Here is a 25,723-nt window from a genome sequence, read left to right on the forward strand (position 1 = left end):
TTCTAATTCAGTAAAATAATTTTCTTAAAACATAAATTATAAAAGAACTTACTATTAACTGCAATACAATCAGTTCCATTTAGATGGTATCCAGAGACGCAGGAGCATTCGAAAGATCCTATTGTATTAATACACAACTGAGCACAGCTTCCATCCAACTCGCACTCATCCGCATCAACACATTTATTCCCATCAGGCTTCTTCCCATCCGGACAATAGCACTGAGGTCCTTGAGGAGTAGGTTTACAATCAGAACTGCACTGCAACCTATCACAGCCACCCGTATTATTTCGACAAAAGTCCCATTCATCGCTTTCACCAGGACAGTCGAAATGCCCATCACAAAATTTTTTTATGGGCAAGCAAGCCAGACCTTCACCGCAGGCGGCCTCGTTCCATTCGCATTTGATGCCTTTGGGACAAATCTTTGGATCTTCATCTGAAGTATCGGGGCCCAAATCTGGCGACACTCCACAGTCATGTTCCTCGTCACATTTCCATCCCGTAGGAATGCACTTCTTTGTCAGCTTGCACTGAAACTGTCCCACACGGCAGTTCTGGTTCTGCTGACAGTCCAAGGGTTCATCGCTGCTATCGTCACAGTCTGCATGGGAGTCGCAATGCCAGCTCATAGGAATGCACTGACCACTTAAACACTGAAACTGATTGATCGCACAGGTTCCTGAAACAAAAGATAAAATTAACCACTTAAATATTTTTGGTATAAACTACGCAATATGCACAATGTTTGGGAACAATACAGAAATTTTGACAAGCGGCGCTTCGCAAAAACTCAAGACTGCTCTTATCTTTCGAAATAAACGGAGATATCAAAAATAATTTTATTTGGGGAAAAAACCATTGGCGTACCATTTTTTTCTTTAAAAATATCAAAGTGAGTGCTAGTACGCACGCCACTGTTAGAGCTAAAAATTACGTTTGTATTTAAAAACATGCGCCTTTATTAACTAGCTGTACTATCACTACGTACTAAATATCACTGAAATATCTCAAGTGGTTTCGAAAATATTAATTTCCTTCTTTTTCTTAAAATTTTAAACCCCCCGTATTTTGGCAACGGAACATTTTTTGACCATTGTTTATAAAGCAAACTATCATTAATTTTCCATGTAGAATGTAGACTCCCTTAAATATTCGCATATCGTTAAGGAACACCCTGTACAAGATTCAATTGTTTTGAAATTGCTTGGCACATATTTGGTATTTTGTTTAACTATGAGATCTTGTAGTGAGAAATATCCTGTGTATTTTTTTATTTAAATTTGGCATATTGAGTTTTTGAGGGGTTCTGATAAACATTAGATTTGAAATTCAAAAAAATATCTTAGTTCTTATACAGGTATACTCGAGGGTATACTTTCCTTGATTTATCCTACAGCATTATATAATTTCCGAGATAAATAAATGAATTCTATTCTATTCTGAGTGTTCTAAGGAGTTTTCTTTTCAAAACTTGAGTTTAAGGACAAATTTGAATAAGCGAAATATTTTGTTATTATTAATTGTTTGAATAATATTCTATTTCCCACAAAATATAAGTATGTAAATAAAAATTATTATTGCAGTAGTGGGCATATATTACCACAGGGACAATATACATAATTTTCTTGATATTAATTTTTCGATATAGTAATTTTTACACATTCTTTTATTTCTAATCAGCCAAACATCTGGCTTTTCAATAGACTTAGGTTTTGAATGTCAAGGAGTCAAATTAGATTTCCACTCCACAGAATCATCACGTGATCATTAATTAGAGGACAACTAATTTTACTTTACACTGTATAAAGTAAACACGATGCGGCGACACTTAAAGAAAACCCACATATTGCTTTATGTAAGGTTCAAACGTTCAAACTCATATATCTTTGCAGTAAGCTATGAAAGCAATTTGTTATTATTACGTTTTATGGTAGCATCACTTTTCGCCATAAATCTTATCGTCCGCCCAACCCAAAATCCATTATCCGAGAGACTTAACGAACGTTTATAATACAATTATTATATCATAACAAAATTGTTAAATATACGAAAATGTAACAAGGATAATAAAGCTTCGATGACAGACTTGGTAAGAGGAAAAGGAAATTAAATTTGTCACTAATTCGTTTGAAAAACGTGAAATCGAGTATTAACACCAGTGTTGTGTATATAGAGAGCCTTCATAAATTATTACAAGCCACGCAACTAGTAATTTTGTTTGGAACTATAACATGTTAGCAATTAAATTTCGGCAAAATTAAAAATTATTAAAACAATAACATAAAGATTACATTAAAACATAACATTGTTTCACAGGATGTGATTGGTAAATTTTTCACTAGATTCTATTCAACCAATCAGCGATCGCATTATTTTGAGCCACAGACGTAACCGTTTGTCATTGTTCATTGTAAACGAATCATTAATGTTGGTGACGCCAAGATTTAGGTATTTTTCGTTACGAGAACTCTGTATATTAAGGATCTAAGGACGATTATTTTGTCCTAAGATCCTTTACATATACATACATATTGTGTATCTATATACACAACACTCAAGAATCACGATTATGTATAGTATAACTTTCATTTTAGATGTGTGGGGTGAAAATACATAGACTCTATTTCGTCAAAAAAACTCTTAACGGATTTGGAGAGACTATTCTCAATCAACTTTTCTAGCTATTGAATTTCTCTTAGAATACACTATCCACTGTTAAAAGTTCAAAAAAACAAAGTTAGGTGCACTTTTAGCAGCGAAGCATAGATGAAAATCATAGTAAATTAATATTTTGTACAAATTTTCTTGTATTTGAATGAAAGATTAGATGATCTTTTCTCCAGGGTGATTCTTAACCTACACGCATATAACCTTGAGAAATAATATATCTACTTACATACATAAAAACGTGAAAAATAAATTTTTCAATGGCAATGGGTTTTTGTTTTATATTTCTAGAATTGCTTTAAATATATGGATATAAACGGATATAAATTATGGTACACAAATTACTGTCAATAACAACTATTTGTGAAGAAAGCAATTATTTTCAATACACAATTTTTTTGTAAGAGGCTGTTTTTCTAAATAACCTATGAAAATTTTGTTTCAGCGTCATTTTTGACATAAAAAAATATTCCTCTAAAAATTCACCAAAGTAACGGTTTCCCAGAAAAAGTGTTCCAAATGACGTAGTATAGGTACTCTTATTCATTAAATTGTGGTTAAACAAAGGTGACTTTTAACTTATACGTATAAATTTAGTTTATGATAAGTAGGGCTGTCAAAATTCAGCCGCGCGACACAGGCGTACGCATTATTTATTAAAAAGCAACAAATTAAATTGTCTACAGTACATCACCATAAACACCAACAGATAGGAATTAGTTACGCAACATCCCCACGATAACAAAGACAACAGTATACTAACGTGACATGAGCGTGAAAAGCAATCTGAGGCAGCGGCTCACATATGTCTCGGTTAACCTGATTGGCACGCCATTGAATTGCGGCTCTCTCTGACAGCTCTAATGATAAGTAGTAATAATTGATAATGAAAAAAAAAAACTAGTTTTTTATTAACTGAGATAATCAAAAAAGTTTTTGACTTCCGTAGGGCGGAAAAATTTAGATACAAAGTAATGACATAGATATAATTGGGTAGTTTTATTTTAAGTAATATGCATTGAAATATAGGGAAAATAATATGTATGTTCAACATTATTTTTTATAGCGAAAGTCCATTCTTCTGCTTTTGTCCGAAGTAAACTTTTCAATTACTTCTTCATGGTATTTCTGGCACCATTGATTTTTCAATAAATAGCATAGCAAGGTAGCCTGTCTTTGCAATCTAATTTAAAATTTTAGAATCTTAAAAAAAAACAAAAAACAATACCGTAGGTAACAAAATTTTACACCACACGTAAACAAATTACGATTAATAAGAAAAAAGCGGCGAATAGCTATTATTCGTTTAGGACGGACAAACTAAACAGAACCCAAACGCCCGTCTTTCACTGCTGCGCGACGTAACCATGACCAGCGGTGGATTTACAGCGGTGTAAATAATTTGCAGATTTAGAGGCGACGAGCCCACGAAAAACCCACTAATCAGTAAATTCTGCAAATCGAGTTACATTGACTGCACATTGAAAATTTAACATTTCCATTTTAATGTGTTCATCTAGAAATTCTAGAACATTGTAAACTAAATTTTAAATTAAATTATTAATAACGTAACTGTTATAAGCACGTAACAAGACAAGTTAGCAAACTTGGAACCAAATGATCAAGTAAATTGAAATTGCAAAATTTCTCCTCATTATCAGATAAATCCCAATTAGTCGTAAATTTTCAAAAGTTCTCTATATTTTATTTGCTATATTACTCTTATTAATGTTAATTAGTGTTTAAGTTATAAGCAAGCTCTAAATAAATAAAATATTATAGTACATTTGTTCTTTTACGAACACGCATCGTATGAACTTATTAATTTAACAGATAAACTGTGTTTTTTTATTTAAATATATGAATGACACAATTATCTTAAGTTTCGCAATATGCTATTTATATTAATGAATAAATTACTACAGCATTTTTAATCATCACGATTATAATACTATAAATATGTGATAATGTGTTATTTAATCTGTCTTCGATGCAGTTTACTAATTTCCCCTTAATATACCATACAATATATATATNGCTAAAACTATTCTTGACAGACAGAGCCACTGGACTTGCGACAAAGAGCGCTTTGCATAAAAACGCCGATATACTTTCGTGCTTTTTCGGAACGCGTGTCGCCAAGCGTTCTGTAAAGCCATCGCGACAGAATTGAAAACGCGAGAGCAAATAAACGAGCGTAAAATGCATAAACGTAGTAACTCTATTCAGGGTATCTTGAAACGCGGCGTTTTTGTCAACTCCGCGTTGAGAGGAGAAAAACGCGTGCATAAAAGAGGTCTAACGGTTATAAAACATAACTATACTTTTCGTACATACATTACTCTTATATTTAAAGCAATATATTAACTGTAGGAGAAATATTAATAATATTGTAAGATATGTAAAGCAATAGTCATAAATTTAACTATTCTAACAAAGCATGTGGAACTATATTCCCAGAAACCACATTACTATTTTCAAAAATGACTACAATTCCCAGAAAAGCATCAGAAGGTCATGAAACATAAATTATAATCCATTTACAATTTTGCATGCTAAATATTTGTTTACACTTCTGTGTAACAGGTTATCAAAATATTTAAACACTGATAGGAAATCTTAAAGCACACATTGTATGACACGTTTGTTATTCATATTTTGCATTTATAGTTACTGCAGGTCAAAATTCCGACGAATGTAGCTAGAGCTAAATGGATGATGCTTATTTTATTAATCCACTTAAATATTAATCTTTTTCGGTAATAATGAGAGAAATTTGGCCAATCCGACAGCAGTACATTCTCAAAATGCTTCCTATAAAGAGGTGATCATTTTTATTTTATTTTTCAATGGTAACCTTTAAACATAAGGTCTGTTCAGAAAATAACCGAACATTATTTAATCTTTTAAACTTTATTGGTATTCATCCCCTTCAAAGTATTCCCCACCCCTAATCACACACTTTTCCCAGAGGTGTTTCCATCCGCGAAACAGTCCTGGATAGGTTCATTTGAAATGGTCTTTAAAGCCTGTGACGAATTTGCTTCGATGTCATCATTAGTCCGAAAATGACGTCCTTTCAGGTCTGACTTTAATTTCGGAAATAAGAAAAAATAGCAGGGAGTCAGGTCTGGCAAGTAACGAGGGTGAGGGAGGCCAGTAATCAGATTTTTGGCACAAAACTGGCGCATTGACAAAGCTGAGTGTGCGGGCACATAGTCACAGTGCAAGAACCATGAGTTCGCTCGCCACATCTCTAGTCTCCTTTTACAGATTTTTTCACGTAACCGTTGTAAAACGCCTTGATAGTACACACGGTTCACTGTTTCACCTTGAGACAAGAATTCAAAATGCACCACCATTGGGACGTAGAGATCCTTTGTCAATCCATTATGATGATTGAACTTTTGTCTCAACATCGTAGCCGTAAACCCAGATTTCGTCTCCCTTTAACTCGATACATGTTTAATTTTTCAGTCAAAATTTCATGGCATGCATTTTCTCTGATAGTCAATTGGCGATTTGCACGCACCAGATTTTTTACTTTCTCAAAGCGGGCGTCATCAGTCAAAGTCGAAGGTCTTTCTGATCAGGATCATCCTTAATTGACTGACGACCACTTTTAAATAGTGAAAACCATTGTAACAACGACCCAGAGCATCATCTCGGTAAGTTTGCTTCAAAAGTTGAAAGGTTTCCGTGAATGTTTTCCCTAGTTTCACACAAAATTTTACATTGCATCGTTGTTCCAGAAAAAGGGTCATTTCAAAAATCGTCACTAACACTTAAAAACGTTACATTGAATCAACAATATCACGAAACTAAATGGGATATCAACAATCCAAGAACATCGTAATGCTGCCAACAGCATGTCACTAAATATCATTCGGTTATATTCTGAACAGATCTTGTATAGCAGAGATATGAATGTTACCACTTCACCTTTGATGTGAAAACATAATCCTTTTAAAACAAAAATTAACCAGTCTCTGTATTTTTCAAAAAAACTCACTTTGTATAAAATTAAAACGAGGTCAAGTCGAGGACCACGCTGATCTTGCTCGTGTTCCTGTGCTGTTGTATATTAAACTTTTGAATTCGACATTTTATTATCTAGTAGATGATATTATTAAACATTATTATAAACAATTCAAATTTACTGAAATTACCGGAATTAAATACCTTGATCCAGAAGTTTGAACTTCTGATATACACTTATTAAATTTAATTTAATCTCGCACAAGGTTAATAGGTAGCGGCAAAATATCAGTAAGATCGACAATGACTTGCAAACTTCGAACTTGTTTAAAGTAATAACATTTAATTGATATGAAATTAATGTTTATTGTCCATAGATGTTGTAATTTGTACCGACAATCTTGAATCTATGAATCTCCGATAAAAAATAAGACAAAAAAAACATGGACGTAGATCTGCAAATGGGTCATTTTTGAGATGCAGGATTGATTATTTTTTTAGTTACTTTCATATATTTCACACGTTTTTAAAAATTCATTCGAAATTGAATACATGCTATATTTATTTAAAGAATATGTATATTGAACGCCACAATTTTTTGTTGAAAGTATTTTACACGGTGATACTTTCTTTTTAAATCACAACCCTACTAGCCCCACCAATAAGGAAAACTGTATGGTTTCAAATGTGGTCCGAAACATTTCCAAACTATGCAGTTGCAAGTAACAACCAATTTGTTTTGATATTAGCAGTTTATCATTCCCCTAGTCGAATTGTTTATATAAGTGTTATATAAATTAGTTATATCATGGGGGAGCAACGATGAGTGTCGCTTTATCTATTGTGTAAAATAAGCATTTGTGTGGACCCTCCTAAGAATATTTAAATTTCTGGCGAAGTCGCCAGTTACAGAAAACTGTACTTCCACAAGTGTGCAAAATATAATTTGTCCGTAGCCCCACCAAATAGAGAGGTCCAGGCAAGGAAAGCTAATTTTTCTTTATTTTTGCAATATGATGGCGGTGGAGTATACTCTGTGCAATTAACTATTTTCTCCCAACCTAATACAATTTAGGTGTACCTACCTAAAATATTATTTACTTTTCACAATTTTATTTTCAGTGTTTCCTGGTAAAGGTAACTTGAGCTATCATTTCTCTTTTGCTTGTAATTATTTTTACATGAAACTCTATAAATAAGTATTTTCGATGGTTTCAGATAAGGGTAATTTGCACCTTTATTTATATTTTGCAAGCAATTGATTTTTCTTCCATGCAGGTTTTAACGATCGTTTACTCTGTGTCTTCCAATTAACTCTTTTCTCTCGACCAAATGTGTTAATATGAAATTATTTTTTATTGTCTATTATTTTCCATGTGATGTATAAGGGTGATTTGAACCCTATTTTCTCTTTTGTATGTAATAATTGTTGCATTAAACTATATATTTCCAATCAACACTCTCAAAAGTTGACACGTTTGTGAGTAAATACAACAATACTATTGTGCCCTTGTTTATATTTCACAAGTAATTATTTTGCCATCCAGGCATTACGACAAATTACTCTGTGTCATCTAATTAACATTTGTTTCCAAACCAAATGCATTAGAATGTACCTAATTATTTTTGTTTGTTATATAAGGGAGATTTGAGTGCTGTTTTTTGTGTGTAATTATTTTTGCATTAAACTCTAAATCTCCAATAAACTGTTCTCCAAAATTAATGCGGCAAAGAAATAAAACGATATTATTTTTTAAGAGTTTATTTTCGATGGTTTCAGCTGACAGCCAATTTGTGCCCTTGTTTCTATTTTGCAAATATGTACTAACTTTTGCATAAAAAAACTGAGGAAAGTGTATTCTATGTTTCCAATTAGCTATTTTCTTCTAGCTAAATACGATTTAAGAGCTAGTACGTAATTATTTTTGGTGTGATTTCTATGTTTCCTTATAAAGGGTAGTTTTCTTTTTTATAAATAATTATTTCTACATACAGACATTTACATTGGTGTACTTTATATCTCCATTTAGCTATTTTCTCTTAACCTAAGGTGGTTTACAATTAATAAGATATTATTTTTCAATTGTGTATTTTTAATGTTGCCATGTAAGTAATTTTCGGGGCAGCTAAATATGAATTCAATCAGTGGCGGTTTTACTATAAGAGCTGCGGAGCTGCAGAACACATAAAATTTTATGTATTTAATCAAATTAAATATCAACAAAATATTTAAAGAATCCAAATGTACTCTTGCTAAAATAAATCTAGGAGCTTATATTATTATCTATTGCGACGCGAAATACGCTCCTTAATATATGCAACCTCATATACAAAATGTGTGTACAGCGAACAATTAGATGCGTCCTTTGTTTTTATTGGCTAGTCAGGCACGTGACCCAGTACACGAAGATATGAGCTTTTGCGGCTGCAACAGCGACAGCCACTGCTCAGTAAATGCAGTAATATTTCGTACGTGATAAGAGGTGGTTTATTTCTGCGAGCGGCACGTGTGAATATTTTTGTTTAAGCGTCTACGGATATTATAGTTGTTAAAATGAATAGCATTTCGTTAAAAAAAAAACTTTATTTGGTTCTCTGTCGTATGAGATAAACTAAAAATAAAAGAATGAGGTGGGCCAACACCACAATTAAATTTTGAAGTTAGTGGAACAAGCCGAAGTAAAAGTTATAAAAGACAATTTAACAATAATGTATTCACAAAAGCAGTTAGTGTACGGGTGTGATTTAAAAAATATACTGTTTTGTTTTCCGTGCTTACTTTTCGGTGGGGATAAAACATGGACAATATACAGTGTGAAAGATTTAAGTCATTTAAGTCTTTAGGTAAAATAAACATAAGAAGTCAGTTAGATTCTGCATATTGGGATAATATACGGAAACACAATGAACAGGTAACGAAAAATCTTTATGTATTATCTAAAATCATAGATTGCATAAAATTTTGCGGAGCTTTCGAATTAGCACTTCGCAGACAAGACGAGACAGAAAATTCGGACAACCCTGATGTGTTTCGTGGACTCATAAATTTTAGTGCAGATCTTGACGACAAAAAGCCACATGGGTATGACCGAGATTTTCTGTGATTGTACCGGGAATTAGCTGTATAGTCCTGGATTTCGGATTTGCACGTATAACTCCCGGAATATAATATAATGTACATATATATATAAAAAATGGTAATTATTTACTTTAGTGCCACCACCTCCAATTTTCACGAAATTTTGTCTACCCCCCATTTTCGATGGTGCTGAACACGAATCTGCAGTTTTTTTGTGCTGTCGAACATAGTTTTCGAGAAAAAAAAATTTCAAAATTCTAACCTGGATATTTCATATAACACTACGTAGAACTCTGTATATTTTATGTAGCTTTCCAGAACATCTGTTATGAACAATTAACACTGTTCACGAAACACATTTTCGTAAATTTCAAGTAAAAAGATATGTATTTAATAAATAAAAATTTTGCAGTTTGAATCCGCCATTTGTAATTCGTGATGACAACATTGAGTTCCCCCACTCTCATTCAACTCTGTTCATCCCACATAAAGTTANTTTTCTCTTTTGTATGTAATAATTGTTGCATTAAACTATATATTTCCAATCAACACTCTCAAAAGTTGACACGTTTGTGAGTAAATACAACAATACTATTGTGCCCTTGTTTATATTTCACAAGTAATTATTTTGCCATCCAGGCATTACGACAAATTACTCTGTGTCATCTAATTAACATTGTTTTCATACCGAATGCATTAGAATGTACCTAATTATTTTTGTTTGTTATATAAGGGAGATTTGAGTGCTGTTTTTTGTGTGTAATTATTTTTGCATTAAACTCTAAATCTCCAATAAACTGTTCTCCAAAATTAATGCGGCAAAGAAATAAAACGATATTATTTTTTAAGAGTTTATTTTCGATGGTTTCAGCTGACAGCCAATTTGTGCCCTTGTTTCTATTTTGCAAATATGTACTAACTTTTGCATAAAAAAACTGATTAAAGTGTATTCTATGTTTCCAATTAGCTATTTTCTTCTAGCTAAATACGATATTATAAAGGGTAGTTTTCTTTTTTATAAATAATTATTTCTACATACAGACATTTACATTGGTGTACTTTATATCTCCATTTAGCTATTTTCTCTTAACCTAAGGTGGTTTACAATTAATAAGATATTATTTTTCAATTGTGTATTTTTAATGTTGCCATGTAAGTAATTTTCGGGGCAGCTAAATATGAATTCAATAATTCAATATTATATTTTCATCGAAATATCCTTTTTTTGCTTATCATTTTTGTAAAAATTTTGAGAAGAGAAATAGTGTTTGAAACGCCACGTATTTACTGACAAACTGTAGTTATAATTATGTAGACCAGAATTTCTCCAATTTCACCAACAAACTCCTTCAAATTCCTCCGACTTTCTTCGATCCTTTGATTTCCCCTTGAATTCCTAGGACTACCCCTCAAATTCAGTGGCGCCTCTTGACTTCCATAACAGGGAGGACGGAAAAATTTATAGGTGCAAAGAAAATCAAATACAATTGGGTAGTTTTATTTTAAGTACTATTGAAATATAGAAAAAATGTACTCAACATTATTTTTTATAGTTCTGCTTTTATCCGTATTAAATTTTTCAATTACATTTTCATTAAGGTTTGGTGTTTCTCGCACCATTTATTTTTCAATAGATAACATTGCCAGTGCAATAAACAATTTAAACTTTTACAATTTTTAAAAAAACACACAAGAAACAGTAATATGTAACTAACAAAATTTTACACCACACCTGAACAAATTATGGATATTAAGAAGATTTATTGGTTACGGTTGGATCAAACAGAGCTCAAACTGCATAGTAAGTATGCGCTACTCCCACTCCGTCTGTGCGACGATAATAACCATGACCACCGTTGTAAACACTTTACAGTTGAAGAGGCGAGCTACGAAGAGCCCACGTATTCAAAGTTTTGCAAACGAAATTTGCAAGTCGAGTTAAATTGACTAAACATTACAAGTTAAATATTTCCTTTTTAACGCGTTTCATGAAAACTTTTAGGATGGGCGGCGCCCCAGAACCCCCTGCAACAGCCGCCGCTACTTAAATTCCTCGGACTTTTCCGTGAATTCCTCTAACTTCCTCTGTAATTCCCTTGACTCAATTTTAAAATTATCTTTTTCAGTATAGAAAAAAAAGTAAGTAAAAATCTCTCTTACATAAAAAGTAGTATTCTAATTACGAGAATATTTATATTTAATAAGAATTTAAATATAAACCTAATGAATTACGTATGAACAAGCAATTAAAAAAATGTATTAGTTAAACATTAACTTCCCATTAAATTCCTAGTTAAAATCATTAGTGTGTATAATTTATTTAAATTAGAGATAAAGCGACAAACATTAAAAAAACTTTAGAATGTTATTAATGTTATATGATATAATGAGATATCTTACAAAAATTTATTTTATATCTGATCCCCAATGGTTAGGGTCCCAAAATAAAGCAAATAATCGACTACCGAATAACCAATAGCTATCATTATTTCTTTTTAATAAAATAGAATGGGAGGAAAAACTACAATTAAAACATCATTAGAGTCTTAAGTCTCTAAAATGTGCAGCGTCATAGTACTTCTCTTAAGGTGGCAACAGAGGAACAAATTTCGAATTTTGTTTAATTAATTTTTGGACGTTTCGTTAAAACGCATATCTGTATGTCTATGTCTGTATTAACAAATTAATTAAAACTCACTAATGGTGGTATAAAAATCTTTTCACAAAAAGGAAACGTACAATTTTATACACAAAAAAAAAACAGCTAGAATGCACGTTACAGGAATAGGTGCGGTTTCTGCTGTTATAGATAATTAACTCCTCGGGCAATGACTGATTCTTACCTCCCACACTACACTATAAAAGATCTATGTATGTATTTCAAATATACAATTACAATTGTTTGCTAAATCAAAATTTATAGGACTCAACTACCGTTTAGTTAATTTTTTAAATGTACACAATGTTACAAGAACAGTTAAGTATTTATAGAATTGTTATTGGGGTATTTTCAGAATCATCCATGCTTTAGAACAATTGTTTAATAAATATTGCGAAAAGTGTAGATGTTTCTGAAAAAATACTAGGTATAGTAAATATACAAAATTTTGATACTTGTGCTGCACTATTATTTATTATTGTTAATGGATGGTACCTACTTCCCTAGAACCACTAGTTATACTCTTTTTTTTTAATTTGTATTCCCGTGTTATACTTCTCAATTACAATTTTCCAACAATATATACAGAGAATTTTGAAATAAGGTGTCATAAATCATGGGCTAATAGAATGCTAAAAATAAGATAATTTTCTCCTCTTTCCATGAACTACTATTTATTTTTAAGTAAGAAAGAATAAAAAATAATTATTTTTAAACAAGTTTAAACACATGTTTCTCAATAAACGATGTATGTATTTAATTGGAATTTAGTATGAACAATTTTTTTTAGAATCTTAATTAGTTTTACACCAGGCAGAGTTGTTTCAAAATCTTATGAGCTTTGACCTTCAAATGCGCAGAAACATAATTCCGACCGTCGCCTAAATTATTCTACGTCCTAAAAACATTACATCCATTATTCACAGTCTATCTTGAGCTCTCGTAGCGTAAAGAAGCCTTTGCTCCAATTACAAATATCATAATAAAATGCCCTATTCTTTATTATTTTAATTTAAGCAATAAAAAAATATGTAACGAACGTTCGTCAGTTGACTTTATTGATGCCCGAGAGCCTAAGTTCTTTTCTGGTTATAATGAGGCACGTGGTCTAATTCTGAGTCAATGTTTTCACAACGTGCTTATTAGAAGAATTGTGCGAATACGCCACGCCTTTCGCGCATTTTGCGGCTCATGAGATTTTGAAACTACTCTATCTTGTGCTATCTCAGAAAGATTTTAAAATATGTACAACTTTTTTTATATTTACAAATTTAAAGAAAAACGCAACGGCCAACCAATTTCTATCCGTAATCTGTACAATTTTTATAATTATTTATTATTTCTTTTCGATATTTAATAAAAGAGTTGACTTCGTTATTTCAACATTTAACACATAAAATGTCCAGCTGGAGGCTTTTTTCATCTAAATTAGAATTTCATCGTACAGTCTTTCCGAAGTCAGTTCAACATGTAAAAAACGCCTAGCAATAAAATTTAATGAGTTTCATAAGCGTATGTAAAAAAGTTTTCTGCTAAAGGTAAAACATATTTTTTATATAATATGTACTTAGAAAATTTCATTTGGCCAACAACATATTGTAATTATTTATTTCCTCAAACAATTTTATTATATTGATGGTAAATTTTAGTTATGACATATCAAAAAACATTTACATTTTCATTAAAATATATTATACTGCTCGCCAAGAACCAACGAGAAGTTATGAACATATCCTTGCCAGGAGGACAGAAAGAGAAAAGGTTGTTAGTTTAGGTTAGAAAATGTATTAAATAAAAATAATCAACAATAAAATAATTCCGCATTGCTGCACTGCACTGCTAGGCAATTTGTCAACAACTGAAATTTATAGCTCAGTCGCCCAGTGCGGCTTTGTTTGTGCGGCGTTAGCCCGCGCGTGCATTCCTCAACTGGTCGTACATTTCTACCACCTGCACGTTTATTTCGACCAGACCAGTAGATGGGTATGGCTAAATAAATATGGAAACAAATTTTTCAAATATATCAATGCCGAGTTGCTGTGTAGCGACCGAACATGGTAGAAATTATACTGCCTAGCTCTTTGGTCTTCAATTGAGATCGGAAAAACCACCTAGGCTGTGAAAAGTGGTGTCCATATAATTTTTTAAAAAATACGCCATTAGTTTCTTAATTTTTTCATGTATCTTTGCGAACACGACTTTATTAACAATAACACATGAAAAAACTGCTCCTGTCGAAGTGAGAATTTTTTGAGAAGACGTTTTGCACATAAAAATTTTATATTTAACGTAAAAAAATAAAAATTCTGCCAATAAGCACAGAATATTTTTTGAGAAATGTAATTTTCTTGATAACAACTGAATATAATTATGTTTCTCGTTGCCAAGGATACCCATGTGGCTCGGAACCCAAATGAACTCTACCTCATCCGCACTCCTCAACAAGGACCGACCTTGTCCTCGTGGAGCTGCTCTGAGCGCGGCCTGAATGAAGCAGCAGATAAAAATCCTCTCTTCACAGATGCAGTTATGAAGTGTTTATCTGAACTTTTTTATCCAAAATGAGTGTACATAAATGTAAGGAATGATTTAAATTTGTATGACAACTTACAAACATCATTAATGTACGGAAAGTTTGAACCACTCTATAGGTAAAAATATTTAAAATGTCACACAAATTCTACTACTCAAGAAGTAGGCAAAGAAAATTGCTGTACAAAAAAACTAGATGATATTCCCTTCAAAATGATGTTTTCAAAAGTTTTTAGACTAATATTGATTTATATTATATTGTTATAACCAGTCAAACTTAAATATTTTTTAGTTTTTCGTCGTTTTTAACATAAATTAGAGTCAAAAAAGTAAAAGTCAAAAAATCTTATTTTTTGCTTTTTTTTTAATTGTTTATAACGATTATTTGCATAAAATGTTCCTTTTAAATTTTTTAAATAAGTCATTTCGATGGGAAATTCAATTTTCTAAATAATTTTTCCTATGGACTATAGCGAAATTTTGCTTCGTTTTCGAGCTACAATTAAAAAACTGAAAGGGGTGCATTTTCACTCCTATCTCCAATTTCCACCCTCTATTTTAATAGCACTCCGCGATTTTTTCATCTAAAATGACCATTTGAACGATTCATGTAATAAAATATCTTGAACGTCATAGTTCCTTTTAAAATCCTATAATCAATAGCCTAGAAGTATTCCACTGAAATAATGCCTCATCCATTTGAACATATATGTATAAGTATACGATTTACTTAAAGTAAATATGTAATTGTGTGCATAATACATTTCTTTAAACATAATGTTGTTGACAAATAAGCAAATTTTTATGCGTTTTTCTCGAAAACGGTTCTTACCAACAGAAGTACCTTTCTTATGTAGAATTAAGCTCCCACAACCAGACGCGATTTTAGGAGCTTTGACGTTATTTTAATATGGAGATAATGCAATATCTCATTATAGAAGCATTTACTAAAGTCCATTTGTGATATTAACAATTGTTATCCTTGGCCAGGAACAAACCTAGTAGTCCCGCAAATGCGCCTGAGTGAATGCTTGTACGAGATATTGTTACCTCGATATTACAATTTTGCGAAGTTTTATATCTTGTTTGTTTGGAGGAGCGTATATAACTTTACATAATAAACTGGATATATAATACGAAAAACTTTACAATAAGTGTTTAGCATTCTCAAAAACTCAAAAACTCACTTCTTACTTACAAATTTCAATGTAATACATTTATTTTTGTAAAAGATATGGCCAAAATTTAAAAAAATAATTTACAACGTCCGGTATCCCAAATTAAAAGACAAGAGACAGGCTCGACATGGAAAAATCATCTGAATTTACGGCGCCTGTTTTCAAAACATCCTATTTTTAGGATAAGATCTAAAATAAAAGTTGCAATTTATTTAATCCGTTTATATGACAATTAAATGGCAAATATTTAGTATTTATCAGTATGTGTTTACTCTTAGGGCAATGACTCGAAAAATATTAAATTTTATTAAAGGCCGTCTATGTGTTGTTTGCCTACTTTATTTGCACCTTTCCGATTTGATTTCACGTTCATAAATGCCCTAAGTAAACTTATATAAAGGTTGTCATATTTGGCAAACTTGTGACAATAGTAAATAACTTCAAAATACAGGGTGATTCAGAACTTATCCAAAAAAAAATCTGGATGTACAGGGGACCCTTACAAATACAATTTTGTAAAGAAAAAATCAAAAAGGGCAGTTCGAAAATGATTTAAAAATACACTTCTGTACGGCACTGGAAACCGGTCCACTGTAAAACCTGACCTTGCACAATGCGACCGGCATGGCGGTGTGATAAAAACGGACAAAAACTTTTGCAAGGAAAGAAATATGTAAATAGAATTTTATCGCACCTATTTTATATCGGCAAATTCAACTGCTTTTGCTTTTATTAATTAATAAAATTAATTTGTGTTTTTAAATAATAAAATCATTTGACATACCCGATGTTACAACAAAATTGTTCAAAATTTTATCCACCAACGTGTAAACACATTTGGGTCCGTCTTACTCAGTTTCTACGAACTAACACAAATGTTGTCTTGCTTCACCATATCACAAATGCTTCACCGTAAATTAAAACGATATCCATGAACTCCGAGTTGCTATACACGCAAACCCCCCCCATTTTTGACACTAACTACTAAAAGAACTATTGAACAGATAACAGGTAAATACTATTGCAACGACGATTGCAAAATCCGATTTCAGTATTCGGAGTCGCTGAGGCCATGTGGCGCTCCACGCGCATTGCGAATGACGCTAAAGACTACAGTTGTCTAGCTATGTAGTCGTTGAATGTACTATAACTTCAATAATTTTTTTCTCGGAAACTATAAGGATTTTACAAAAAAAATTTTTACGATATTGACTCCATTTCTCATGCCGCATCTATTCCCAAATTTTTTTGGATAAGTTCAGAATCACCCTGTATATAAAAAATAATAATATTTAACTATACCAATTCAATGTTGGATATCATCTTCAGTTACAAACTATTGTGTGCTATAATCATAGGTAGTTTGACACTTTGGTGCGTACATAAGGCGGAGAGGTGAGGAGACCCGTGTCATCGCTTTGGCTCGGCGTCCACTAGTTTAGTGCACAGATGACCTAGAACTGACGGTAGACCGCCATTACAAGAAAACGTAAAAAGCAAATACGAGACCGCAAATAGGGATGTTTATAACATGATTATATAATATTTGACAGGGCTGTAACGTCATCGAAATTATGTTCCCCAATTTCAAGATTTTTGCTTTTCTCGACAACTTTCATCAAAAAATTTTCTTCGGTACATCTTCCCGTTCAAAAAACAAAAACTGATATGTATAGAGAAAAATACTGGTTCGATTAAGTCTTTTAGTTACTGATTTTGTGAGTGTTGCCGTGGGAAACAGACTTTAAATATTTATATTCATAATTGACATAAATGTATAGTCTTTGTAAAGCCATACTCCTAATTTCGAATATTTCTGAACTTCCCCAAAAATCGAAACCATATCCACTTTTTATTTTTTTTTATTCGACAACACAAACCCTTCGTATATCACTACGCTTTATTTAGGCACCGAAATGACAAACTCTAGATATGATAAACTAATAAAAACTTTAACAGATACATTATTCAAAGTCTAGTCTCTAATAAAACGACTTGTAAGAAACAAAAAAAACAATAAATACAAGTTGGATTAACATCGAATGAAAAAGAAGTATATTTAAATTATAGTTAAAAATTATCATGCGTAACAATCATACAATATATTTCAGTGTCTTTTATTTACATACATATATTCTATATGTTGACCAACATCCAACCATCCAATCTGCTATTCGATTTGATTTAGACTGAACAAGTGTTTTTTTTTTCGCGCGCCTGATATACATACACATTATGCAAATTAAAAATATCCTGTTTGGAGCAAACCATGCGGGTACAATGCCCGATCTAGGAGAATGATTTCGAGACGGTAGAGGTCACAAGCAAGCACGAACGTAGGTATTTTGCAGTACTACATAAATACTACTGACCTCGCGGTAGGTCATGCTGTACCTAGGTTAATAGTATTTAAGAGCTAGTTAAAAAGCACGAAGTGTCCTATTATGGATGTGTCGCTGAAAAAAATTTATATTACATTTAACTGTATCATGACAGTTAAATTATAAAAATATAATTGTAGGTGGTGCATTAAAAAATAATTTGTTTAAATTTTACGCAAAAATACATATCGATGCCATGTTTCGCATTGTATTCGCACCACCAAGAACGGCGGTGACAACATTTTTAACATTAAGGCGATGTTTCGCATTGTATTAGCTATGTCCTGTACAAATTTAGTTTCGTACAACTCTCTTGGTTTCAAAAATACAATACCTATGTACGTTTTCGCGCAACTCACTCGGTTTCGAAAATACAATACCTATGTACGTTTTCAGCCACGAAATTTGAATAATTCCAAATATTTCGAATTTTCACAACCAAGAACGGTGGTGACAACATTTTTAACATTAAGGCGATGTTTTGCATTGTATTAGCTATGTCCTGTACAAATTTAGTTTCGTGCAACTCTCTCGATTTCAAAAATACAATACCTATGTACGTTTTCAGCCACTAAATTTGAATAATTCCAAATATTTCGAATTTTCACCACCAAGAACGGCGGTGACAACATTTTTAACATTAAGGCGATGTTTCGCATCGTATTAGCTATGTCCTGTACAAATTTAGTTTCGTGCAACTCTCTCGATTTCAAAAATACAATACCTATGTATGTTTTTTATACATAATACGGCCCGAGCAGATGCAAAAAGATACAGAACTTTGTTGGAAGAGATAATTTAAGCGATTCACTTATAAAAATTTAACAGACATCAACAAATAATTTTTATAAGCATTTTTTATTCATAAGGATGGCTGTCACCCTTAATACGGCCCGGGAATATACAAAAACATACAGGACTTTGTTGGAAGAGATAATTTAAACTATTCACGAATAAAAATTTAACAGACATGAACAAATAATTTTTATAAGCATTTTTTATATACTCGTATAAGGGTGGGTGGGGGTGAAGAAAAGTATTCGAATAATGAAGGAGGGTGTACAAGGGGCCTAATAAGGCCTAAGTGCCGTGGTGGAATACAATTCCACCACCCCTCCGACATACATACATACTACATACAAGGGTGGGTGCCACCCTTAATACGGACCGGGCATATAAAAAACATACAGAACTTTGTTGGAAGAAATAATTTAAGTGATTCACGTATAAAAATTTAACAGAAATCAACAAATAATTTTTATAAGCATTTTTTATACATAAGGGTGGCTGCCACCCTTAATACGGCCCGGGCATTTATAAAAATATACAGGACTTTGTAGAAGGGGATAATTTAAGCTATTCACGTAGAGAAATTTAACAGACATGAAATATATAAATTTACAATATTCACGTAAGGGCGGCATCCACCCTTAGGTATGAGAACTGGAAATATATACCCCATATATTAATCCGATTTTCGAGTCATTTGGATCTATAAATGTTGAAAATTTTAACAGGCGTTACCACATGAACGAAAATCATAATCTGAAAAACCGCTACTGGAAAACCGTTGCTGTATTCACACCCGTACAAATCGCCTACTGACTGTCAGAGAAATTGCAGAAAAGGTTAGCATATCAATTTGGTCAAAAATAGAACATGCATCGAGTTGCAGCGAAATTTGTCCTTTGATGACCGAACAACAGAAAGAAAATTGTGTTGATTTTTGTCGGCAATTCCTTGAACAGTCCAATGACGATGAATCATTCAAAGGATCATAACGGGAGACCAAAGCTGGGTTTACGGCTACGACATTGAGACAAAAGTTCAAATCATCACAATGGATTGGCAAAGGATCTCCACGCCGCGCCCCAAAAAATTATGTCAGTCTCGACCCAATGTGAAAGTGATGCTCACTGTTTTTTTTTCGACATTAATGGAATTGTGCATTTTGAATTCTTACCTCAAGGTGAAACAGTGAACCGTGTATATTATCAAGGCGTTTTACAACGGTTACGTGAAAAAATCCGCAAAAAGTGACCAGAGCTGTGGCGAGACAACTCATAGTTCTTGCACCAAACACTCAGCTTTGTCAATTGTGCCAAAAATCAGATTACTGTCCTTCCTCTCTCTCTTTACCGAACTTTACACCTTGGGTAATGCAAACGCAAACAACAAAAAATATCAAATAACATATTCACCCCTTCGAATACAGAGTTATTGCTCTGAAGTCAACGTAACTCGAAAACTATGAACTTTTGGATATTGTGCCAATGAAGACTTTTGATCGGCAAGTTAGGAGCAGTAACATATAAAAATTTCAGCCAATTTAACTGAAACCACTTTTACATAAGAAAAGAGTGGGGTCCTTTAGGTTATAATTGACAAACCAGAAGTTATAGAAAAATATTCCTTAAATCACTAGATTCTACACTGAAAATCATAAATTTTAAAAATTAAAAAAAGATTCTCAATACTACAAAACAAAAAGAATAAAAATCCACTACCTTTTATCTACTCAAGAAATACGAAACACCTCCCAAGACTATCGAAATTGGTCCGTCTTGTACAACACAAGTAAAGCTATTACGCTCGCTAGTAGAAAAAAAACTATTTTTAATTATTAATGATTATACTATGTATTTATTATTAGATATAATAAATAATCAATCAAGCTTAATTTTACAATCGCTTTTTTAATTGATAACTACTATTTCCTTGTTAAGCAATATAGCGTAATTACAAACAAAACATTTAACGGTAATATTGTAAATGTTATTGGCAATTAATATGTAAATGCTATATATTAACAAGGCAAGGTGACTGCCATTTGCATTTGACACCACGTGCAGCAATTTTTTAATATAACTTAATAGATCAATTGTTTAACAGAACATATTTAAACAAGCTAATCAGACGTGACAGTGAGGGTGAGATAAATGAGTAGTATAATATGGTCGTTTTCTTAGGTGAAATTATACATAATATACAGGGTGTCTCAGAAATACCTCCCGTAAATACAGGGGGTGATAGTACGACAAAAAATAAAAAAATTTCGTTTTACAGAGCGATGAAATAAAAAATTTTAAATACAATTTTTACGAAAATTTCCAAACGATCCGAAATATTTTTATGAAATTTGGTATTCCGGGGTGTTTAAGGACGCCAAATACACTGGTCTATTTATTTTTTGGATATGTCATAGAGGCCGCTAGTTATGCTACATTCTTATTACATTTTAAGTTCTAATTTTTTTTAAGGTTAGGTTTTTTACCATTCGGGCTCCAATTTCTAATGTACAATTTTATTTTCTAAAAATAATATACTCTTGGTAGAACTTCCTAATGTGGACGGTTTTCGAGAAAAGGCTTTTAATTGAACTCTTACATCATATAAATGAAAACCACAGTAAAACATTCCCCCAAAAAATACAGGTGTTCTCCTTCAATTTTATAGAAAAAAATGTATCTCATTTGTTTTAGATAAGTATAATACATAATTATTGTTTATTTAATTAGTCTTCATAGTTAAAGAAGTCTAAGATTACTTCAAGCTTTATACGGTTTTCGAGGGTATGAAAACATATTTGTTAGCTCATTTTTAAATTTAAACATTGTAGTATAGGGACGTCACTAAAAAAATGTGTTCAAAATTAACTATACTTTTTCCTATAAATAAGTAGGGAGGTTGCTTTACATACATTTTAATTATTTACTGACGTTAATTTAAACCTGTTATACCAAGTTTTTCATTGTACTATTATTTTTAAGACAGATGTTTAATTAATTAAAATATATTAAATATTATTCTGTATTAATTTATCTTTAGAAATAGTTCAGAAATTAGGTTACTCTGTCTTTTACAACATTAATAAATCTTCTTAAATTTATTTAATGTTGTTTTCCCTTCACTTAAGTACGTCGTCATCTGTATTGGAAAAATATGTAAGTATGAAAAAAAATTATTTCTAAAAAGATTCCAAAATTTTAATGTCTTAATTTATTTTCTTCTTAAAATTACTATGTATGTAGTATTCCTGTTTCTTAATAAAAATTACAGTTTAGGTGTCGTAAATATACACATATCGATGATGTTAATTTACATTTTGGGTGAATTACAAATGTGGAAAATTACACACCTAATGTATTTTTACTTGTATGATGTAATTTTAAATTATACTATGGCGTCAAAATAACCAACGATCTATTGTGTAATTTTACGTGAAATTCTTATGTAGATTTACATCTAAGAATGCAAAGCAACCAGTGTTACCTCTACCATCCAATCCCAAAGTAAGACACTCCATAATTTAACGAAGGTTCTTAATTTTACGTTACCTAATACGGCACGTCATCATTCGCCAAACATTAATATTATTGTGAGGAGTTCCAATGAAACATGGTAAACACCCTAGTTTGAAGTGAAATCTTTGAACCAACAGAGCACCAACACAAATATCTCAATCTATTGATGAATTGTAAGCTAGAATTGTACTTATATGGGAAGCACAGAATCAATTGTGTATTTGTCTTTACAGTTATATATATACTATAGAAACATTATTCTAATGCGGAAACTTCATCAATCTACGTCACCAACCTCTTTTTTGCCTTAAATGACTGGATTAATAATTGACAAATATGTTTTCAAAATTTTCTCAAAAGAATTATAAACGCAGTAAACCTGTAAAGGTCTACAAATAATTATTATCGGAATTCAATTATCAAGATGGTTTTTATGGATAGAAAACGACAGAGTAAAGTTTTTTTGGCAATTCTGAACATAACCCAAAGAGGAAACTATTAATTTAACCTATATTTTAATTCATTTAAATATATTTTATTAAACTTTGTCATTGTCAGTTATTACGTATTTTTATATCTTCCTAGTTACGACCCTGTCTTTCTGTTACTCTCTTCCTAACTTCCAATATAAATTTAAATATAGAAATGGGCCGATGACACACAAACGCAATGCAGTTAATGAAATACTTTCTACATTTACAATTTATTTTCAATATAGGTACATACTTTTTAAACATGTTTTATTTTCATTGTATGGTATTTTACATATATCGGTATGGGTTACATTTGCGGAACTGGTTTTTTTATGCAACAAAAAGAAATGAACACATACAGCCAAAACCTGAACTGTTGAAATCTTTGTGATCTCAGCAGAGCAGGCCATTCAACTGTGTTAACCACGTTAAACTTTTAACAAAACAGTGCATATGACTTTCGCGGTGTAGCATTGAACAGAATAACATCATTTTTAAGTCACCGTGAATAATAACAACCCAAAAGAAATTAATATGCAGACGATATATTCAAAATTTACAATTATAGTCGTGGAAATCCTCAAGGATATCAAGTAGGTTCCATAATATTTTTGTTTTGAAACAAATAATGTTCAAAAATATAAAAAGAATTTAACATATTAAAATATACAACAAATTAAATGAAAGAAACCTAAAGATCTGGACCTAGATGGAAAGAAACTAAGATTTTGGGATGATTCCACTCGAGCAATGAATGCATTTAGAAAACAAAAGTATATTTAATTTTAAGAGGTCTGCAGCTTTTTCTGTAACGCACTTATTTAATAAGTGACTAAGACGAGGCATATCCACAAAGTAAGAGTACTCAATTCTTTAAAATTCGAAACGGCAGTATATTTATGAAAAATTTACATATTCAGACACATCAAACACTTCTTTTCGACGTAATCGCATTCAACGTCAATGCACTTTGAGAGCCAAGGGATGAGCTTTCTTATACCTCATCGTCCGTAGAAAACTTTTTTCCACCCATAAACACCTTCAGAGAAAAGATGAAAATCGGAAAGTCAAGGCTGCGAGCAGGGTGGTTGATGATGTTCCAACGGAATGAATGCAAGAATTGTTCTGTGGGGTGCAACAAGCACACTCCCTTCGTTAACATTCCACTTCTTTTGTTCTTTATCGCCCTTTGTAATGTTTTCAGAGTTTCGCAGTACCTCGCAGCATTAATTGTTTCTTCCTGAAGTAAAAGGTCATTGAGGAGAATCCCTTTACGGTCCCAAAACCCAGTTGCCATATTTTCTGGGCATAAACAACAGTTTTGAATTTTTTCCACAATACAGTCAAGGAAATGTTCACCTTCCAGTTCGAAGCGCTCGAGGGCTCGAGTATATAATTCCCGTGATGGTGCGATTCTGTTGGCTTTGTATTGATTCCTGAGCTGTTTTGGTTGGTTTTCGATCTTGTCACGATTGAGGGACGTCAACTCCTTTGTGCGTTCGTTCTGCCAGATTTATACTCACGACACCATTTGTACACATTAATACGATTCATCACACCACCCCATAAACATTTTGGATTTACTTTAAAAATCTGAAACGACGCTTTTCCCTTTGTAAGAAGAAACCGGAGTAGTAATTTCAATTCGCCACTACAACAACAGTTCCCAACTGAATGAGACAATTGAGTATGCGTTCTGCTTCCAACACCTTGGCCTTGAATGCAGTGTTGCCAACTTTGTCGTAATCAACACCACATAGCATTAGAGTCTCAATACTCTTACTTTCTGGATATACCTCGTACATACATATATTAATAAGAAATATGTGTTTAATATCACAGGTCCATGTATATTTTTGTTTTAAAGAAAAGAGAAACAAAAATTTAGCCAAAATAGAATAAATGCGCCATTAGCATAAAAATGTTGATTACGCCTACATAAATTCCACTAATATTGTAGTTAACTGTCTAAAAAATATGTGATACTTTGCCAAGCTTCTATAAAACATTATAAGTAGAGTTCAGTTAATAAGGTAATAAAATAAATATTGGCAGTGTTATTAAGTGTTTATAACATTTTCATTTTAATTAGCCCTAAACTAATCAGGCAATGACTTTTTACATTAAAAAAGAAACAATTTTAATGAAGCCATAAAAGACAAATAATTTTTAATGACCTGTAACGTTGCACAGATATATAAACAAGTACAAAAACGGCATTTTTTTAACCGACGCCTCTTTTCAAGCTAGTGTCCACAGGACCAGAAAAGATTCTTCAGCCCTTCTGTTAATTTTAGTAAATAGTATATTACCATTACAAACAAATAGTTAAAACAGAAAAAAAAATATGTGAAAATATACAGGATATTTCTGAAATCAAGGGGTAATAGAACAAATTAAAAAAGTTTCATATCAATGTGGGTCGTACTTCGCTCCGTTTTCAAAATACAGGACGTTAAAATTTGAAAA

At 32.0% G+C, this 25,723-nt stretch overlaps 1 protein-coding gene across 1 annotated transcript in view; it reads right to left on the reverse strand.

The window, feature by feature from the left end:
* Positions 1-25,723, reverse strand: part of LOC108908522 (low-density lipoprotein receptor-related protein 1) — a 124,890-nt gene that overhangs the window by 67,296 nt on the left and 31,871 nt on the right. The window contains exon 2 of the mRNA XM_018712579.1: positions 53-682. Within this exon, the coding sequence (XP_018568095.1) occupies positions 53-682 (630 nt within the window). The remainder of the gene's footprint in view (positions 1-52; positions 683-25,723) is intronic.

This window comes from Anoplophora glabripennis, unplaced genomic scaffold (genome assembly GCF_000390285.2).
Source record: "Anoplophora glabripennis isolate ALB-LARVAE unplaced genomic scaffold, Agla_2.0 scaffold313, whole genome shotgun sequence".
NCBI lineage: Eukaryota > Metazoa > Arthropoda > Insecta > Coleoptera > Cerambycidae > Anoplophora > Anoplophora glabripennis.